Genomic DNA, 16,351 nt, shown 5'->3' with positions numbered 1-16,351 from the left:
AAACCCAGGTTTAAAATGCAGAGTGAACGCTCAAGTGCGGGCTTGGAATTAGCAAGTCCACACACCTGGATTCACAGTGCAGTGTAAACATACGGTCATTCCTCAGCTTTGGGGTCATTGTTTTAGCCCTCAGCAGGACTCCAGTCTCATATGACACTATGCTCTAGTGGGTTGTATGGTTGCTGGTAGCTGCTGCATTAGCAGTGTAATCAACATTCAAACGTTAGACTCAAACATTTCCTGTAAACTTGTGCAAATCCCTTAGAAGTTTGTGTAAACAACGAATAAAACTGAAACAGTTTACATGATTGGCTCCCACTCACATAACATTTTTATTATAAACATCTTGAAAGTACCTGTGACTGCAGCACCCAGGGGCTCATAGACAAATGGGGTTGCAGGTCAATAAGGCTTGTGCTTCTAAATCACTTAAGCTGTTTTGAAAATCATATCTGTAAAGTGTAATCCAGGTAATGTATCAGGTATTTCGGGCGTGTAAGAGTTTAAATGCTGTGTGGTGTTTCATGCATGATGCTATGTGTGATATGACATCAGAGAAACGTAGCTATCTTGCTTTGCACTTCTATAGCAGTTTCATCCCTGAAAATTATGTTGCTCAACAATCCAAGGTCAGTATCTTCACCTGCATTTTACAGCTGGGGAAAATGAGTTACAGAGAAGGGAGGGGACTCACCCAATGCGCCAGAGGCAGAGGCCTGTCTTAGGTTGACCAGACAGCAAATGTGAAAAATCAGGACCTGTGTGTGTGTGGCGGGGGGTGTTAATAGGAGCCTATATAAGAAAAAGACCCAAAAATCAGGACTGTCCCTATAAAATCGGGACATCTGTCATCCTAACCAGTCTCCTGCTCCAAGCGTATATGTATGCTGGATCCAGACTTGTAGATGCATCTATGGGGAGAATGTTTTTCCCTCTGTGGAAATTCTGCTGCGTTTGCTGCCTCTGGCTCTTCAGAGGACTTTAACCCCAGGGCTCTGTCTGCCTCCCGGCCCCTCATGGGTTCTGTTCTAATCCAGCTCATACTTTTCTCTGGCGCTGCAGTACGGTATGTGCTAGAGGGGAGGTTTACGAAGCAGCAGCCGTGCTGGGCTGAGTTCCACACACAGATGCGTCTCCACGCAGCCCCTTAATCTTCTAAACATGCCCCCATGTGACTCTAGCCTGGGTCTAGGATTTCTTCCTTTTCCCAGATCCCCCCAGTGCCACAGTCAGGCAGATAGTAGATTCCAGGCGCCTGTCATGAACCTCAGCAACATTCAAAACCAGCATAAACAGGCAAAGCCCAGATCCCTCATTGCCCTAGCTACGGGGGCCGCTGGGCGCAGGAGCCATGAAGGGTGGGGAATGGCTGGAGATTATCTGCATTCTGCTGGTCCTCTACCCTGGCAAAGTCCCATAGAAGCCTTGAAGCAAGGGCACAATTCATGGCTGGCCAGGCCAGCACAGGGAACCTGCAGACCCTGCAGAGGAGAGCTGGCATCACTGTTTACAAGCGCCTACTGTTCCTCATCAAACTGAAGTTGCTTTTTTGCAACCTTGGGACTTCCCAGAAACGCACTCGAGTGTAGAAAAGGGTTCTTAAACTGAAGCCAAGGAATCGAGCCAATTGGATTACATCCCTCATCAGGTTTATTGCCGTGGCTGCTACAGGATTTGTTCCAGCCGGAGCTAATGGCTGGGCTTGGGCGTCTCCCTCCTCAGTCTGAGCCAGTGGCTGTTCATTTTCACCTGCATCCATGCAGCATGAGGCGCGATCTGAATAAGCCTGGCACCTACTAGGATACAATTGCGAGAGGTATCGATCCTCATGCTGCAGGGCACAAAGCGATGGCTAACTACAGGGGTCAGGAAGGAACCTTCCCTCCTGGGACAGTATTGCAGATTTCGGCGTGCTGCATGTGGGTGGAAGGAAAACTGCACCTTCCTCTGACTCATCCAGCTTTAGTCACCATCTGAGGCAAGTTACTGGACCAGCTGGGCCCACTGGTCTGCCTGGCTGTGACAGATCAGGTGTGATGCAGGGCTAGATGGGCCCATTGCTCTGATCCTGTGCAGCAGGGAACAGGGGATAGCAGACTGGATGGAGACAGTGGGCTCACCCGGCACTCCAGATTAGGGGGATGATGCTGGGCCAGATGGACTTCTGGATTGATAGTCCCTTTGATTTCTCTCATTCACCCCTTAGTCCTGTGTCGCATGAAGCAGTATGGCCTTGTGTAGCAGGGTTCTCCTCCTTGACAAAGGCTCAGGACCACACAGCGCCCTCGTTGCGACCTGGTGTCTGAATGTCCCGGCCAGCTGGATGTCCCAGATACCAAGGGGGTGAGCAGTCGCAGAGAAGGGCCAGCAGTTCATCATGCTGGGGAGGTCCAGCTGCAGAACTGGTTTAGCCAGAAGCAGGGAGGCGTATGGGCTGCAGGGTAGGGGGAAGAGATGATCAGCTCCATTAGGCTGTGTGAAGCAGTGTCCTACCTGCACTGCATGTACTACACATGTGCTATGCAAAGATCTCCAAGCACACTCAGGCTGGTACCTTGCTGGTGGTTCCAGGGGGAATCCACTCCCGTGCAGAGGGGTCTAAGCGGCACGTAAATATTGGAGGTAAACCCATTGCTCTGCCTTGCGAAGGTTTTAAGATAAATTAATTTAAAGCCATAGAATTTGTTGCCTACTAAAGCATCCCAAGTTTAGCAGATTGATTGTGATTGGGAATCATGTCCTCTTTTCCCCAAATGCAGCCACCTTTGGAGTAGAAGGTCACAGCTGTTTGTAACAGCTCATAGCAATACTATATAACAAGTGCAATCAGAACATGAAGAAGAATTTTGCACCCTGTTAAATCTCTGGGGTGCAATGTAGGTCAGCAGAATGCAGTTACCCTAGACTGGAATTTTGCCAGGATACCGATGTGAACACCTGGATTCCAGTACAAGGTACAATAGGATTTAATCACTACAAGGGCCTCAGATTTACATCACATCCATGTGATGGGGATAATGGGGAAAATGTTCACAAGCGCCCAATTGATTTAAGATTGAAGGCCCCTGGACTTTCAGTGTGGAAGGCCATGCCTTCCTCGCTTACTGGAGAGTCACCCTGTACCTGTGTGTGAAGAGTGCCATTTTCCAGATCGCCAGCACGCTTTATCCCACAGGATTGGCACAATCTCCCATCCAAGCACAAACCCAGTGTAATACTGCTTAGCGTGGACCTCAGAAGCAAGCATAATAGTTGTAAAAACAGCTGGCTCCCAAGCCCTTGTGCTGAGCCTGTGCTGAGCTGAGTCGTATCCACTGTGTGCTGATTCCTCCCTCTCTGGACAGGTTCCATTCCTGGTGGGTTCAGAAATCCTGGCCAGGAGTTACTGGTGATCTTGCCAGGGAAAAACTCTTCTCCCAGGACGCTTAGGCGCCAGGCATGGGCAGGGCACCTGCTACCTGTGAACTTGCTGCAAAGTCAGGGGCAGATCCCTCTTCCCACTGGGATGCAGGCTAGCAGCTGGAATGGGATCACTGGGCCCAGTCCGGCACCAGGGACTGGCACTGCTTGGAGGGTGTTAGATGAATGGGGGACTCCTGTCGGTGGTTCCCAGTCCCCCAGCCCCTGTAGAGGGAGCACTGCACCCCATTTCCTGTAGGTTCCCTAGGGATCAAGGTGTGGCCCTGCAGCCATCCCTAGTGCACCCTGCTCTGACATGATGGCTCCTTTGAAACCAGACAGCAAAGGGAGGGATTGGTCACTCCCTCCCTTCACACCTCTGTCCCATTCCCTCCCCAACACTCCTGTTCTGTCCAAGGCAAGTCAAAGGCCTGGGATCTGCCACCCACTGCCCATTACACTCCCTCCCCCGGGGGGAAGCCCCCCCATGCCAGGGGGCTGCAGTGGGAGAAAACGCCCAGCATGGTTGGGTGAGTTGTGGTCCCATGCCTAGTGTCTCGGTGGTGCCTGGCAGTGCCCGTTGCGCAATCTGCTTGGCGATCGCTGCTTTGTTTTGCAGTTTGTCTGGGGTGGGTGGATGTTTTCGAGCGGGATATAAAAGGCAGGAAGCCGTGAGGGTGAATCACAGCTCAGGGCCCGCCTTAAAGGAACCCTGCCCCTTTCCCTTCGGGCCAGGGTGGCTTGACTCAGAGCAGTGCGGGGGAGAGAAGGAAAAAGCAACAACTTGCCAAGCTGAGAATCCAGGTGCCCCCTTCCTCTGCCCGCATCTGATGCTCCCTCCTCCTTCCGGCCCAGACCCCTTGCTGGATGGACAACATTGCTGTGTCTGGAGATGCTGGTGTGGGGAGGGCTCCGACCAGTTGGCAGGGAGCCTAACATTGCTGGGGGCGGGGTGCCAGCTTGGCAGGGAAAGTGTCCCTTGCTGCCCCCATCATGCCCATGGAGCCGCAGTCGCCGCCAACTTTACTACTTCAGTGATTTTAATGATGTTCTCCCAGGCCCATAAAACCTGTTTGTGTAGTGACACTGGGGGCGAGGGGGGCACAGCCTGAATGAGTTGGGCTTGTTGTGCCTTCCCTTCCGTGCCCCCGGCAACGGGGTGTGAGCAGAGCAAGTTTGCAGACAGCATCCCCCCAGCGCAGTGCGAGAAGGTTTAACTCGGGGGCCGGGGGCCAGCTTATGTGTGGCCAGCCCCTGCCCTCGGAGTCCCCTACTGATCTCCACTGGGCTGGCACAGCCCTGGCACCAGCAGGCCGAGCTTCCCTCTCCATGAGACACTCACCCTGCCAGCCACAGGCCTCAGCCTGCCCTGGAGAGACAACGGGGCCGACTGAGGTGGTGCAGGCCCCCAGACTCATAGCAGGCCTGGGCTGCTGCATGACAGCATCTGGCTACCACTCACCAGAGCAGGGATCCATATTGGTGACAGGCTCTGTGGCCCTGGAGCCTTCGGTCCCCATGCAGAGCTAGAGGGCACGTCTGGTCTGGCAGACAGGACGCTGGCTTGAGCACTGGGGTCAATTCTCAGCTCTGTTACAGACTCCCGGGACGGGTCACTTGGCCACTGTTTCTCAGTACCCCACCTGTATACTGGGGATAAAGCCCTGCCCTGCAGCACGGGGTGTTGTGATGAAAGGCTGTACAAGAGCCATCGGTAGTTTGAAAACCCACCAAACACCCTATTCTCTCTCCTATCATCTCTCTGAGTGGGGCAGGCTAGCTCCTGCCGAGCACGCCTCCCTTGTCTTTACGCCCCGGCACTACGCTCTGGCTTCACCTTCCCTGGGAGCCAGGAGAGGTCACGTATGTAATTAGCAACAGAAGATGCCAGCGATCCTGTTTCCTCCGGATCGATCCCTCCAGCACGGGGGCCTTGTGAATTATTTCAAGCATCCCCGGGTCGGTCGGCAGTGCTGAGACACCAGGGAGTGCTGGGGGTGGGAATGGGAGTCCCCTCTCACTGGGGGCGCAGCCTGCAAATGTGGGCCCGGGGTGTGAGGGAAGGAAGAGGAGGCAGCTGAGTTGATAGGAGCAGCGGTGTCATGGGAGCCTTGAACGGGTCACGTCCTGCTCTCAGCTGGGTTGGCATGAATCCTGTGAAGTCCGGGGAGTAACAGGGATCAGAATCTGGCCCCGGAGCCCACAGGACTGGCCTCATTATCCAACCCAGCCAGTGTCTTTCACGCTCCGGCCCGCCCATCTCAGTGCTCACTGGGGCCGGGTCTAGTGCAGAATCCAGCTTGTCTGACTCCATCACAGCTTCTCCAGCTCAATCCCGCGTCCCACAACAGCACCCAGAGCCAGACGGAAGGGGGCAGATGCAACATCACGGCAACACAGACAAATCCAGAAAGCTGCTTTTCTAACCTATCCGTGGCTCTTTGGAGCCCAGCCACCATGGTGATGGGCACCTTAGGAAAACGGAGAGTTGTTGGGCCAGCAGGAGGGGCCTGGCAGCAGCCCCGGAGTGGCCAGTGGGGATCATCTGGACATCTCAGTCCAGGCTGCCAGCCAGTTCGACCATTGGCTCCTTCAGCAACCAACTAGATGGAGCATGTTGTGTATTTGGTTGCCCCCGAGGATATAACAGAGCAGCTCACTGGTTGCCTCTGTGTTTGTGGGTCAACCTGGGCAGAGGCACCTGGTCCAGAGCTGGTAGGCTGGGCCATGCCCGCCCCAGTAGCAGCTACTCCACAGCAGAATGTGTGAGCAATACCTGCCCTGACTTCTGCCGCCAACACAAACCTCTGGGCAAGGTGGAAAGGTACCCAGTACAGAGGAAACACTAACGCTGCCTCCGACCTGGCTCCAGATCCCACCAGCCGGGAAGCGTGTGGAGGAAGTCTGTAGTGAGAAGGGCGGGGCTGTGCTGAGTCACCTGCCCACACACTGGCTCATCCCTTCATTATGGATCAAGGGAAAACAACGGGCCGTGGAGGCCAGCTGCCGGATCGTGGCCAAAGGGGCCAGATGCCAGCCTCTGATTCTGGCTTTGCAGTTCTTCCTTCTGATGCCCGGCACATTGGGCTTTAGCCAGATGGGCTCTGGTTCGTGCCAGCAGCATAGCCGAAACGCAGGTAACTGGAGAGCTGAGCATGGTGCAGCCTGCAGGGTGAGTCAGTGATTGACACCCAGACTGGGAGATTGGCACCTGTAAAAATCTGGTACAGCTGAGCTGGCCAGGCTGCCAGAGAAAGCTGGCATGGAGCAGGCTAGGCGGAAGGGTAACGGCTCATGCTCAGAAGGGATGCTGGTCAGTTTCTGGAGGTGCCAGGGAGCATGATACCCGGCCTCAGCAAATGTTTCTTTAGGATAAACCAAATTTGGTGCTGATGGGCTGAGATGGCAGCAACGATACGTGCAATGAGCTGAGTGACGCATGCGTGAGAGTGGTGCACACTTAGTGAGAATGCATGGAGTCCATGTGCAATTAGCCGACTGACTTGTGCAATCGGGATAACTGTGCCCAGAAGACCTGCCTGATTGCTTAAAATTCCTGGCCAAGGCTCCAGGTGCACTCATCGAGCCTGCCGGGACAGCACCAAAGGCGGTGGAAGGTTCCTGAACAAGCCAGCTTGCCCATGTGGCTCAGCAGGGCCTCTTACCACTGAATTCTCCAGCCCGTGCCTGCCAGACCCAATCCCACTATCTTGGTTCAACACAGGCCTCTGGCCAAGCCGGTGTCTTCAGGGACCATCAGGCGTCAGTTTCTACCTGAGTAATCTGACCCAGTTCAATAAGGGGGCTGTTGGATGTGGCCCGAGGCTGTTGCGATAGCAGGAGTGGGGTTGCACCTCTTTGCACCATAGGGATGAGCTAACAGGAATCCAGCCCCAGTTCAGGGCACACTCCAGAGGCAAGCAGGTGGCCCTCCAGGGCTGGGAGGGGTTCTGGCAGGTTTGTGCTTTGCCTCAGATGGGGCTGCTCTTAGCCACGCCAGTGCCAAGGCAGAGGGACCCCACTGACTACAGTAGCTGGTGGTAACGTAAGCTGCAGCTTTCAGAGCCGATGAAGCGTCAGCATGGCTCTTTGGGGTGCAAGCACCATGGGGATGGGGTGATCACTGCCCAGCCCACTGCTGTCGATTCAGCACCTGGGTCACAGATGGTCACCTGTGGCTAGGAGGTTAGAGACAGGGAATCCCCCACTGTTTGGCTGGCGCCCAGGTGCTCCCTGCCGGCCGCCTCTCCCTGGTGTTGCTAGGTGCCCAACCTTCCTATGGGCGTTCAGGCCTCATTCCCCAGCTTGGCCCATTCCTGCTGCCTGGCAGTACTCTTTGCCCCAGGCTGGAGGAGGGGGGTGCACTTCAGTGCAGCTCCCCGTGGCAGGAGATCCAGCACAGGCTGGAAGGAGGTTACTAGTGGAGTCCCTCAAGGATCGGTTTTGGGACCGATCTTATTTAACCTTTTTATTACTGTCCTTGGCACAAAGAGCGGGAATGTGCTAATAAAGTTTGCGGATGACACAAAGCTGAGGGGTATTGCTAACACGGAGAAGGACAGGGATACTATTCAGGAAGATCTGGACCACCTTGTAAACTGGAGTAATAGTAATAGGATGAAATACAATAGTGAAAAGTGCAAGGTCATGCACTTAGGGATTAATAATAAGAATTTTAGATATACGTTGGGGACGCATCAGTTGGAAGCGACAGAGGAGGAGAAGGACCTTGGGGTATTGGTTGATAGCAGGATGACTATGAGCCGCCAATGTGATACGGCTGTTAAAAAAGCAAATGCGATTTTAGGATGCATCAGACGAGGTATTTCCAGCAAGGATAAGGAGGTGTTAGTACCGTTATATAAGGCGCTGGTGAGACCCCATCTGGAATACTGTGTGCAGTTCTGGTGTCCCATGTTCAAGAAGGATGAATTCAAACTGGAACAGGTCCAGAGATGGGCTACTAGGATGATCCGAGGAATGGAAAACCTGCCTTATGAAAGGAGACTCAAAGAGCTTGGCTTGTTTAGCCTGGCCAAAAGAAGGCTGCGGGGGGATATGCTTGCTCTATATAAATATATCAGGGGGGTTAATGTTAGAGAGGGAGAGGAATTATTTAAGTTTAGTACTAATGTAGGCACGAGGACGAATGGGTACAAACTGGATTTTAGGAAGTTTAGACTTGAAATTAGACAAAGGTTTCTAACCATTAGGGGAGTGAAGTTCTGGAACAGCCTTCCGAGGGAAGTAGTGGGGGCAAAAGACTTATCTGGCTTTAAGACTAAGCTTGATAAGTATATGGAGGGGATGTTATGATAGGATAGTTTAATTTGGGCAATTGATCTTGGATTATCACCAGATAAATCTGCTCAATGGTCTGCGGGGAAATGTTGGATGGGATGGGAACTGAGTTACTGCAGAGAATTCCTTCTTGGGTGCTGGCTGGTGAGTCTTGCCCACATGCTCAGGGTTTAGCTGATTGCCATATTTGGGGTCGGGAAGGAATTTTCCTCCAGGGCGGATTGGCAGGGGCCCTGGAGGTTTTTCGTCTTCCCCTGCAGCGTGGGGCATGGGTCGCTTGCTGGTGGATTCTCTGCAGCTTGAGGTCTTCAAACCAATTTTGAGGATTTCAATAACTCAGTGCTGGGTTAGGGGTTGTTATAAAATTGGATGGGTAGGGTTCTGTCGCCTGCCTTGTGCAGGAGGTCAGACTAGATGATCATATTGGTCCCTTCTGACCTATGAGTCTATGAGTCTGAGTGAAGATGCATCCAGCCCTTTTCTGTGCGGAGCAGGGGGGCCCCTCCCCAAACGGCCATGGTGCCTCTGTCCCAGCGTGACTCAGTCGGTGGCTGAGCGTGGCACTTGGCATGGTGGGTGGGGAAGGTGTGGTGGTCGGAAAGAAGTCGCAGAGGCAGGAGTAACCATCCCAGTCTCCTTCCTTCGATCTGCAGATAATGCCATGGACCTGGCAGCGCTGCGGAATGACCTGCCCACCACCTTGGACAACCTCTACCAGGACCACCTGGAGCAGGACCGAGCCCGGAGCCTGCCCAATGGCCATGCCTTCCCCACAGGCGAGCGGGACAAGGCCGGGCTGCTGGCCGGCAGCGACATGAAGCGCTCACAGCCACTGGTCATCCAAGTCAACAGGTTGGGAGCAGGGCATTGTGGGAAACTCCATCCTTTCCTCAACAACAGGGTCCCATGATTTTCCCAGCAGTGTGTCTGGCCTGCCCCCTCGGGTGGTGGGGAAAGCGAGTGTCTCCGTCCCCTTGTGGAGCTGTGATTCCCTCACCACCATTAGCTCCCCAGCCACATGGTCCTGGAAGGTTGATCATGTTAAAGCACAAGCCTGGGAGTCAGGACTCCTGGGTTCTAGTTCCAGCTCTGCCACTGATTGGCTGTGTGACCTTGGGTGAGTCTCTTCCCCTCTTCATACCTCAGTTTCCTCCTCTGCAAAATGGAAGCTATTGCCCCAACCCTCCCCCACAGGAGGGAGGGGAGGGATCCAGCAGGAGGAGACAGAGGTGCAGCCTGCAAAGAGGGAGTGTTTGTTACAAGGCAACCAAATCACTCCACGTGAACAGAAAAGAAACCAGAATCTCCCAGCCCCCTGGCACTGGCCTGCTCACCATCTCATACACCTTTACTTCCCAAGAAGCCAATGTCCAGCCCCTGTGTGCCATTAACCCCCTTATTCACTGGGATCCGGTAGTGCTGCCGCCCCTGGGATGGGGAAAGGGGTGTTTGTGGAGGTTCCTTCCCCACCTTTGAGCCTGGAGGAACAGCACTAGGGAGAGCCAAGGGGGTTAGGGTTAATTATTAACTTGCCTGCCCACCTCTGGATATCAGCACCTGGGCCCGCTCTCCGGCTGCAGAGTGCTCGGAGTCCCTTTAAGGGCAGACTGACATCACCAGACCTGCTACTGCTGCCTGGGGTGGGGGGCAGCTTTTGTTGGCACAGCCGTCAGTCTCTGGGGAGGGGCTGCAGGGGTCTGGGCGCGCATTTGCCTTCAGGCACTAGATACTTGGGGCCCAATCCTCCGCCCTGTGTGCTGTTGTTTGCATCAGAGCATTGTGTGGCTCACATGTCTCTTACATGGGGAGCTATGTGGCTCCCATGGGCTTGCTTTACCCTCTAACTGGGCCAAACACCATGCTGTGCAGGGCAGGGCCATGGCAGGCTGGGGGTGGACAGCCAGGTCCCTGCACTGCCTACGCCCTCACCCCAAACCTCTCCTTTCTGGCAGGAAGTTGAAGGAGGAGGAGCCGCGAGCCTCGTCACTGCCGTCCATCCCCAACCCCTTCCCCGAGCTCTGCAGCCCCTCCAAGTCACCCATCCTCAGCAGCCCCTCGGCAGGGCAAGGCCCCCAGCATGAAAGCGGCCCCCACGTAAGTGCACCTGCTCAGAGGCTGGGAGGGCATGGCAGCTCTTGGACGGGTTTGCTGCGTTGGCCACAGTGGTGGTTGGACACATGGGGAATCATTGGGTCTGCATGCTAGGACACCTGGGTTCTCTCCCTGGTTCTGGAAGGGGGCAGAGTCTAGTGCTTGGGGCAGTAGGGTTGGGTATCATGACTCTTGGGTCCTATTCCCAGCTCTGCCGCTGACCTGCTGTTTGACTCTGGGTGGGTCATTTCCCCTGTCATGTTACTCAAGTACTAATGGTGCTAGTGCCCCATCGAACTCCCGAGCTGGATCAGTCTGGGATGTGCAGGGCAGCTGGGCATGACGGGGCTTGACGAGGCAGGCGGTTGGTTTCCATAGGGATGGTCGGCATGGATCCCGGTGTGTTTCGACCCACAAGCTTGTAATTATAGGTGGGACGATTTCCAGGCACCCTTGGAAACTTTCCAGCACTTCCCACCTGACACTGCCCCAGGCAATCACCTGCCTCCTAGCTGGGTCCAGCACAACCGCTTAACCCCTGGTGTGCCAAACAACGCACCCTGAAAACACCAGGCGCCCCAACACAGTGTGGCCCGCCCAGTGCCTCCGCCCCTGCTGGAGACCTGGATCAGTGCCCCCTTGTGCAGAGACTTTGGTGGGCTGGTACTCGGGGCGGGGAAAGGGGCTGTCAGCCCCACGTGGGAGATGGGTCCTGAAACGTGGCACAGGATTCACTGATGCCACTAGAGCAGGAGTAGTGAGGGCTGGGAAATACCCCGAGAGAGAGCCTGGAAACATGAGCAGGAAGTAACACTGATGGTTACTATTATTTAACATCTAGGTCAGTGTAGTGGTTAGCGATCAGGGCCCCACTGGGCTGGGTGCCGTATAAACCATCCCTGCCTCAAAGACCTCACAGTCAAGCCAGATGGGTGAGATGGGTTGGAGCAGCCCAGGAGAGCCAGGGCACAGCTGGGAAATGCAGCGGATTCTCGGCAGGGGCAGATGAGCTGAACCACAAGGGAGGGAAGTGGCTGCTCTTTCGAGGCTCAATTCCCTTTCCCTGGCAAGTCTGCTTGGCTTTGCTCTCTGATCCCCGGACCTTGTTCTTCTCAAGATCTGGACCAATCGTGGTCACTGAAGATTTCACAGCACCTTTCATGAGAAGCCAGGGTGTTAATGCCTGGCTTTCTGGCCAAATCCCAATTTGAAAAGCTCCATTCCCCCTTGCTAAACTCCCCCTACAGCTCAGTACCTTTCTTCACTCCCTGCCCTAAAGTATTAGGCAGTGTTATTGAGGGCTTGCTCAAGGTGCTGACATGTTCCACCCCAGAGGTGGCTGCATTTCAGCAGGTTGGGACAGCAAACTCTATTTCCTCAATGTGAACAAAGTGCTTTGGGATCCTTTTGACCGAGAAGCCCTGTAGACATGTCAGTCTCTGTCCATGTGTCGGTCTTTGGCTGTTCCTTCAGGTTCGGAGGGACAACTGGACTTAGCACAGGGACTCTGTGGGTTTTGATGCTGGCAGCTACCCCGGGTGGGGTAGGAAGAGTGGGATTATGTGTCTGCCCCTGGAAGAGTCTCTGGACGTCTCTTGGAGGTCTGTGTGTCCCGATGTGCTCAGATATCGCAGCCAATTTACTGACTCGCTGGCAAGGAATAAGATTACAATTAAGGGATTTGCAGAATAATAACTATAAAGGTTCTCTTGCCTTTCATCTGGGGCGTGGTTGCTGCTGGGTGAGCAGGAGGGGGCACTGGGGTGCTCTAATCCCCGGGGGAATTGATCACAGTCAAGAGGAGCAGCGGTGGAGCCAGGGTGGGGTGAGGAGCAGATGGCCAGTGGGAGGGATTGCATAGCAACGGACAGGTCACTTTCCCACAGGGTCACCCTGGTGCCGGCCCCATCCCTTCCCATTGCCCCCAGGGGTGTTGTCTGTGTGCTCCATCGTACATTTCCATTGCACTTTAGGATCCCTCCTCTGGGGGGGGGGTCTCACCTGCCCGCAGTGCAGGTAGCAGGCGTCAGGGCAGTTCTGGGGAGCCCTTGGGTAGGGGACAGCACAGCCCCCTCCCCTGGAAAGTCAACAAGCCTTAAATCAACCCATGGCTGCTACAAGACCTGAATCTTCCCTAGGACAGTGATGGGGTTCAGCAGCGTCCTGGCACCACGGGGTCGGTGCCCTTCACCCCCAGGGCTGGGTTAGCTGAGCGGGCAGAGGGTGGGAGCTGGTGTCCCACCCCCGCATACTGGGAGGTCCTGCTGAGAGGCCAGTGCAGCCATCCTGACAGGCCGTGGGGGCCACAAGCCATGGGCTCCTCAGCCAGTGGGATGGACACCTGGCTGTGGCAGCAGCATGAGGCCTAACATGCTCATGACAGTCTCCTCCCACCATCAGCAGCTCAGAGGCCTCAGTACAGCCCCAGCCGGGCAGCGCCCTTCCCCCAAGCTGAGTCCTACCACACAGGGGCCTTGCTGGCCTGACTGTAAATCGATCCCCTTCTGGTAGCACACCCCCCCCCATATTTCATCCCTTCCCAGCTCCAATAACCCTGGGAGACCAGTCAGGGCCATTCCCAGGAAGCCCACGTCACTGTTACCATTGCAACCCTCTGCCAAGGACAGGCTGCCCCCGGACTGTGAGCTCGGGGGCAGATGGTTCCCAAGGTCTCTCTGGCAGAGGGGACGAGCAAGCAGGACCCCTGTTCCCTGGGGTCGGCAGCATCGGAGCAGCCAGAGCCCAAGAAGCCGAGTGCCTTTGGCTTTCATTTGGCCTGGCTACTGGATGAGGAACCTCTGGAAATTCAGCACTTCCCAGAGGGAAGCAGATGAGCCATCACAGAAGGGGAGGAAGGGGAGGTGGGCATGGCATGTTTATGGGTTTTCTACCCCTTGCTTCTCTCCGGGCCAGAGAGCTCCAGTGGTGCCGGGTGGATAACGCCCATGGCAGGTTGCGCAGGGGCCATCCGGGAGCACAGAGCAAGGGGCCCGTGGCACACATAGCCAAAACACGGCCTGCAGCAGGGATCAGCACCTGGACTGGTTCCTGCCAGGCAACGGCCGCTGGATAGAGATAAAAGGAGCCACCCGGCGGATGTCATGCGGGGCCAGCCCAGGAGCTGCTTTATTGCAGTCCTAACAACTGTCTGCCCCCTCCGTGCGCAGACACTCAGGGCGTGGCTGGCGTCTGCAAGGAGCAGCTCAGGTGGCTGGTAGAGAGCAGACAACCACAGAAAGAGCCTCCCCCGGCCCCTGGCAGGCAGAAGAACCAGCTGGGGAGAGAGGAGAAAGGCACTGAAGGAAACCTGAACCCTCCCTGCAAAGGTCACAGACTTCATGGCACGTGGGAAGGGGGAACCTGTGGCTTCAGGACAGCAGCTGGCAGCCTCCCAAGCCACCCCATGGCCTGGGCTGCCCCCTGCCCCTCCTCACTGGGGCCTGGGTGTTCAGAGCAGGGCAGCTTCCTGTCCCTCTGCCCCCTTGCACAGTCATTTGCACCAGTGCAGCGTTGGGCACACTCCCACCATGAGAGCTTTGCACTGGTGTTACTGATGACACAAGGCCCAGGGCAGCAGGGTTGGGCCCGACGGAGAAGCTGACGGGTTAGTCGGGCTCATCTGGAAATCAGTGGGACCCACGTGGGTCCCTCGGCCCTGACTCCTAATTCAATTCAAGCAGATTCTAAAAGGATTGCTGTGCAAAGAGACGAGGGGTGATAACAATCCTAATCCTTTGCCCATGGATATTCACACAGTCCCCCAGCCAGGCAGGGAAGAGATTGAATCTGAATTGCTCTATCTGCCGCTGATGTTCAGCCACCTCTGGGGTGGGATGCAACAGATGTTGAACAGCAGCACCACAGAATGGGGCAGGAAGTGAAAGCGAATCCCATCGCCAGCTGCAACTGCAGGGCAGGATTTGAAGGAGGCGAGAGGAATTTGCCCAGAATACCAGCGTTAACATCTCATCAGAGTAATTTTTAAGGGGGGGAATGTGAGAAAACTGGAGAGGCAGCATGATCCAAGGGGCGGGATACCAGCCTGGGAGTTAAGTAGCCTGTGTGCTGTTGCCTTAGCAGCTTTGTGACCCGTGTCTCAGTTTCCCCTCCCACTCTTCCTTAGTTCTATTGCAATGGTGCTCAGGGGCCCCAGTCACAGAGCAAGGTCTGATGGTGCTGGGCGCAGTACAAACGCAGAACGAAAAGCCGGTCCCTGCCCCGAAGGGATTACAGTGTCACGAGCTGTTTGGGGAGCGCCTGGCTCTGGAAGGGCTGCCTCTCACTGTGTATCTGTGCAGTGCCCGGCACAGAGGGGCCCTGATCACAGCCGGGGCACAGAGAACAGGCCCAATGGGCCGGCTCTGCAAAGGGCATTATTAGACGTATGGCCCAGTTCAGCAGGCGCCTAGCCCCCTCTGGTGGGTTAACTGGGGACTAGCAGGGAGGATTTGGTCTCAGCCTCGCCCCAGGTGCTGATTTCGTTGTAAATCCCTTGTGGGCAGGGTCCGGCCATGCTGCTGCTTCCTGCCGGGATCCGCTGGAGGCAGATGGTCTAACAGGGATGAGAACTAGGGGCTGAACATCCAGGTTCAGCCCCTGGCTCTCTCCCAGGCTTGCTTGTGCGACCTTGGCCACCTCACTTTGCCTCCATTTCAGTGCTAGGGGCAATGCTCCTGCAGGCAATGCTCCCGCTCCCGGATGTTTGGGTTCAGTGCTCACACACACACACACACACACACACACACACACACACACACACACACACACACACACACACACACACACACACACGAGAAACGGCTGTACGGCTAGAAATTCAATGAGCTTGTTACGTTCACACACACACCCCGCCCCAACCCCTAACTGACTCACTACACACCTCAGTTTGCGACCAAGTACTATAATGAGCATGGACATTACAACTGAGCCAGGAATGGAACCCAGGTGTCCTGTACTCCCAGTACCTGCTCTAGCCCCTAGATAATGCTCCCTCTGTGGCAGTGACACAAAAGAAGGCTAAGGCTACCTGGCAGCCGGGTCCCTGGGCAACCCACATCCCTGGCACTGCTTCCCCAGGCACTGGGAGCAGAGGGACGCTGAAGCTACCCGCTCACTTACTGAGGGAGCCAGGGGGTGCTCACAGCCAGAGGGAGGAGTTGCTGGGGGGGGTTCATAGCTGAGCTGAGGCCAGTGAACAGCAAGAAGGATTTGGGCTCCCTGGGGTCAAACCTCCCTGTGCCAAAGAGTCAGCACCCGAGAACTGCTCTATGACCCGGCCTCACAGGAGGGAGACAGAGAGACCTGGTGTCGGGGAGCTCTGGCTTGGAGGTGGGGGAGTCCAAACCATGCAGGGATCAATCCTGGGACTTTTTGCTCCAAAAGCACAGTCCGCTAGCATTTGAATTAAAGAAGCACCTCAGTTAGTTGGCTGCAGTAGAAGGTTCTTATCCTCTGCATGGAGCAGTTACAGCCAGCCAGCCTGGAGCACTTCATTCCACCCTGAAACCAACGCTGAGATTTTACATCTCCTGCTTAGGTCTTACTCCGATCTCTTAGCTAT

General features: G+C 55.4%; 1 protein-coding gene across 4 annotated transcripts in view; it reads left to right on the top strand.

Annotated features, from left to right (window-relative positions):
- Nucleotides 1-16,351, top strand: part of GRB7 (growth factor receptor bound protein 7) — a 48,490-nt gene that overhangs the window by 21,541 nt on the left and 10,598 nt on the right. For all 4 annotated transcript variants that reach the window (XM_030541643.1, XM_030541641.1, XM_030541642.1 and 1 more), the window contains 2 exons: nt 9,354-9,552; nt 10,653-10,794. In XM_030541643.1, the coding sequence (XP_030397503.1) occupies nt 9,354-9,552; nt 10,653-10,794 (341 nt within the window). The remainder of the gene's footprint in view (nt 1-9,353; nt 9,553-10,652; nt 10,795-16,351) is intronic.

The sequence above is a fragment of the Gopherus evgoodei genome, chromosome 23 (genome assembly GCF_007399415.2).
Source record: "Gopherus evgoodei ecotype Sinaloan lineage chromosome 23, rGopEvg1_v1.p, whole genome shotgun sequence".
NCBI classification, from domain to species: domain Eukaryota; kingdom Metazoa; phylum Chordata; order Testudines; family Testudinidae; genus Gopherus; species Gopherus evgoodei.
This window is presented reverse-complemented; position numbering and strand designations above follow the sequence as displayed.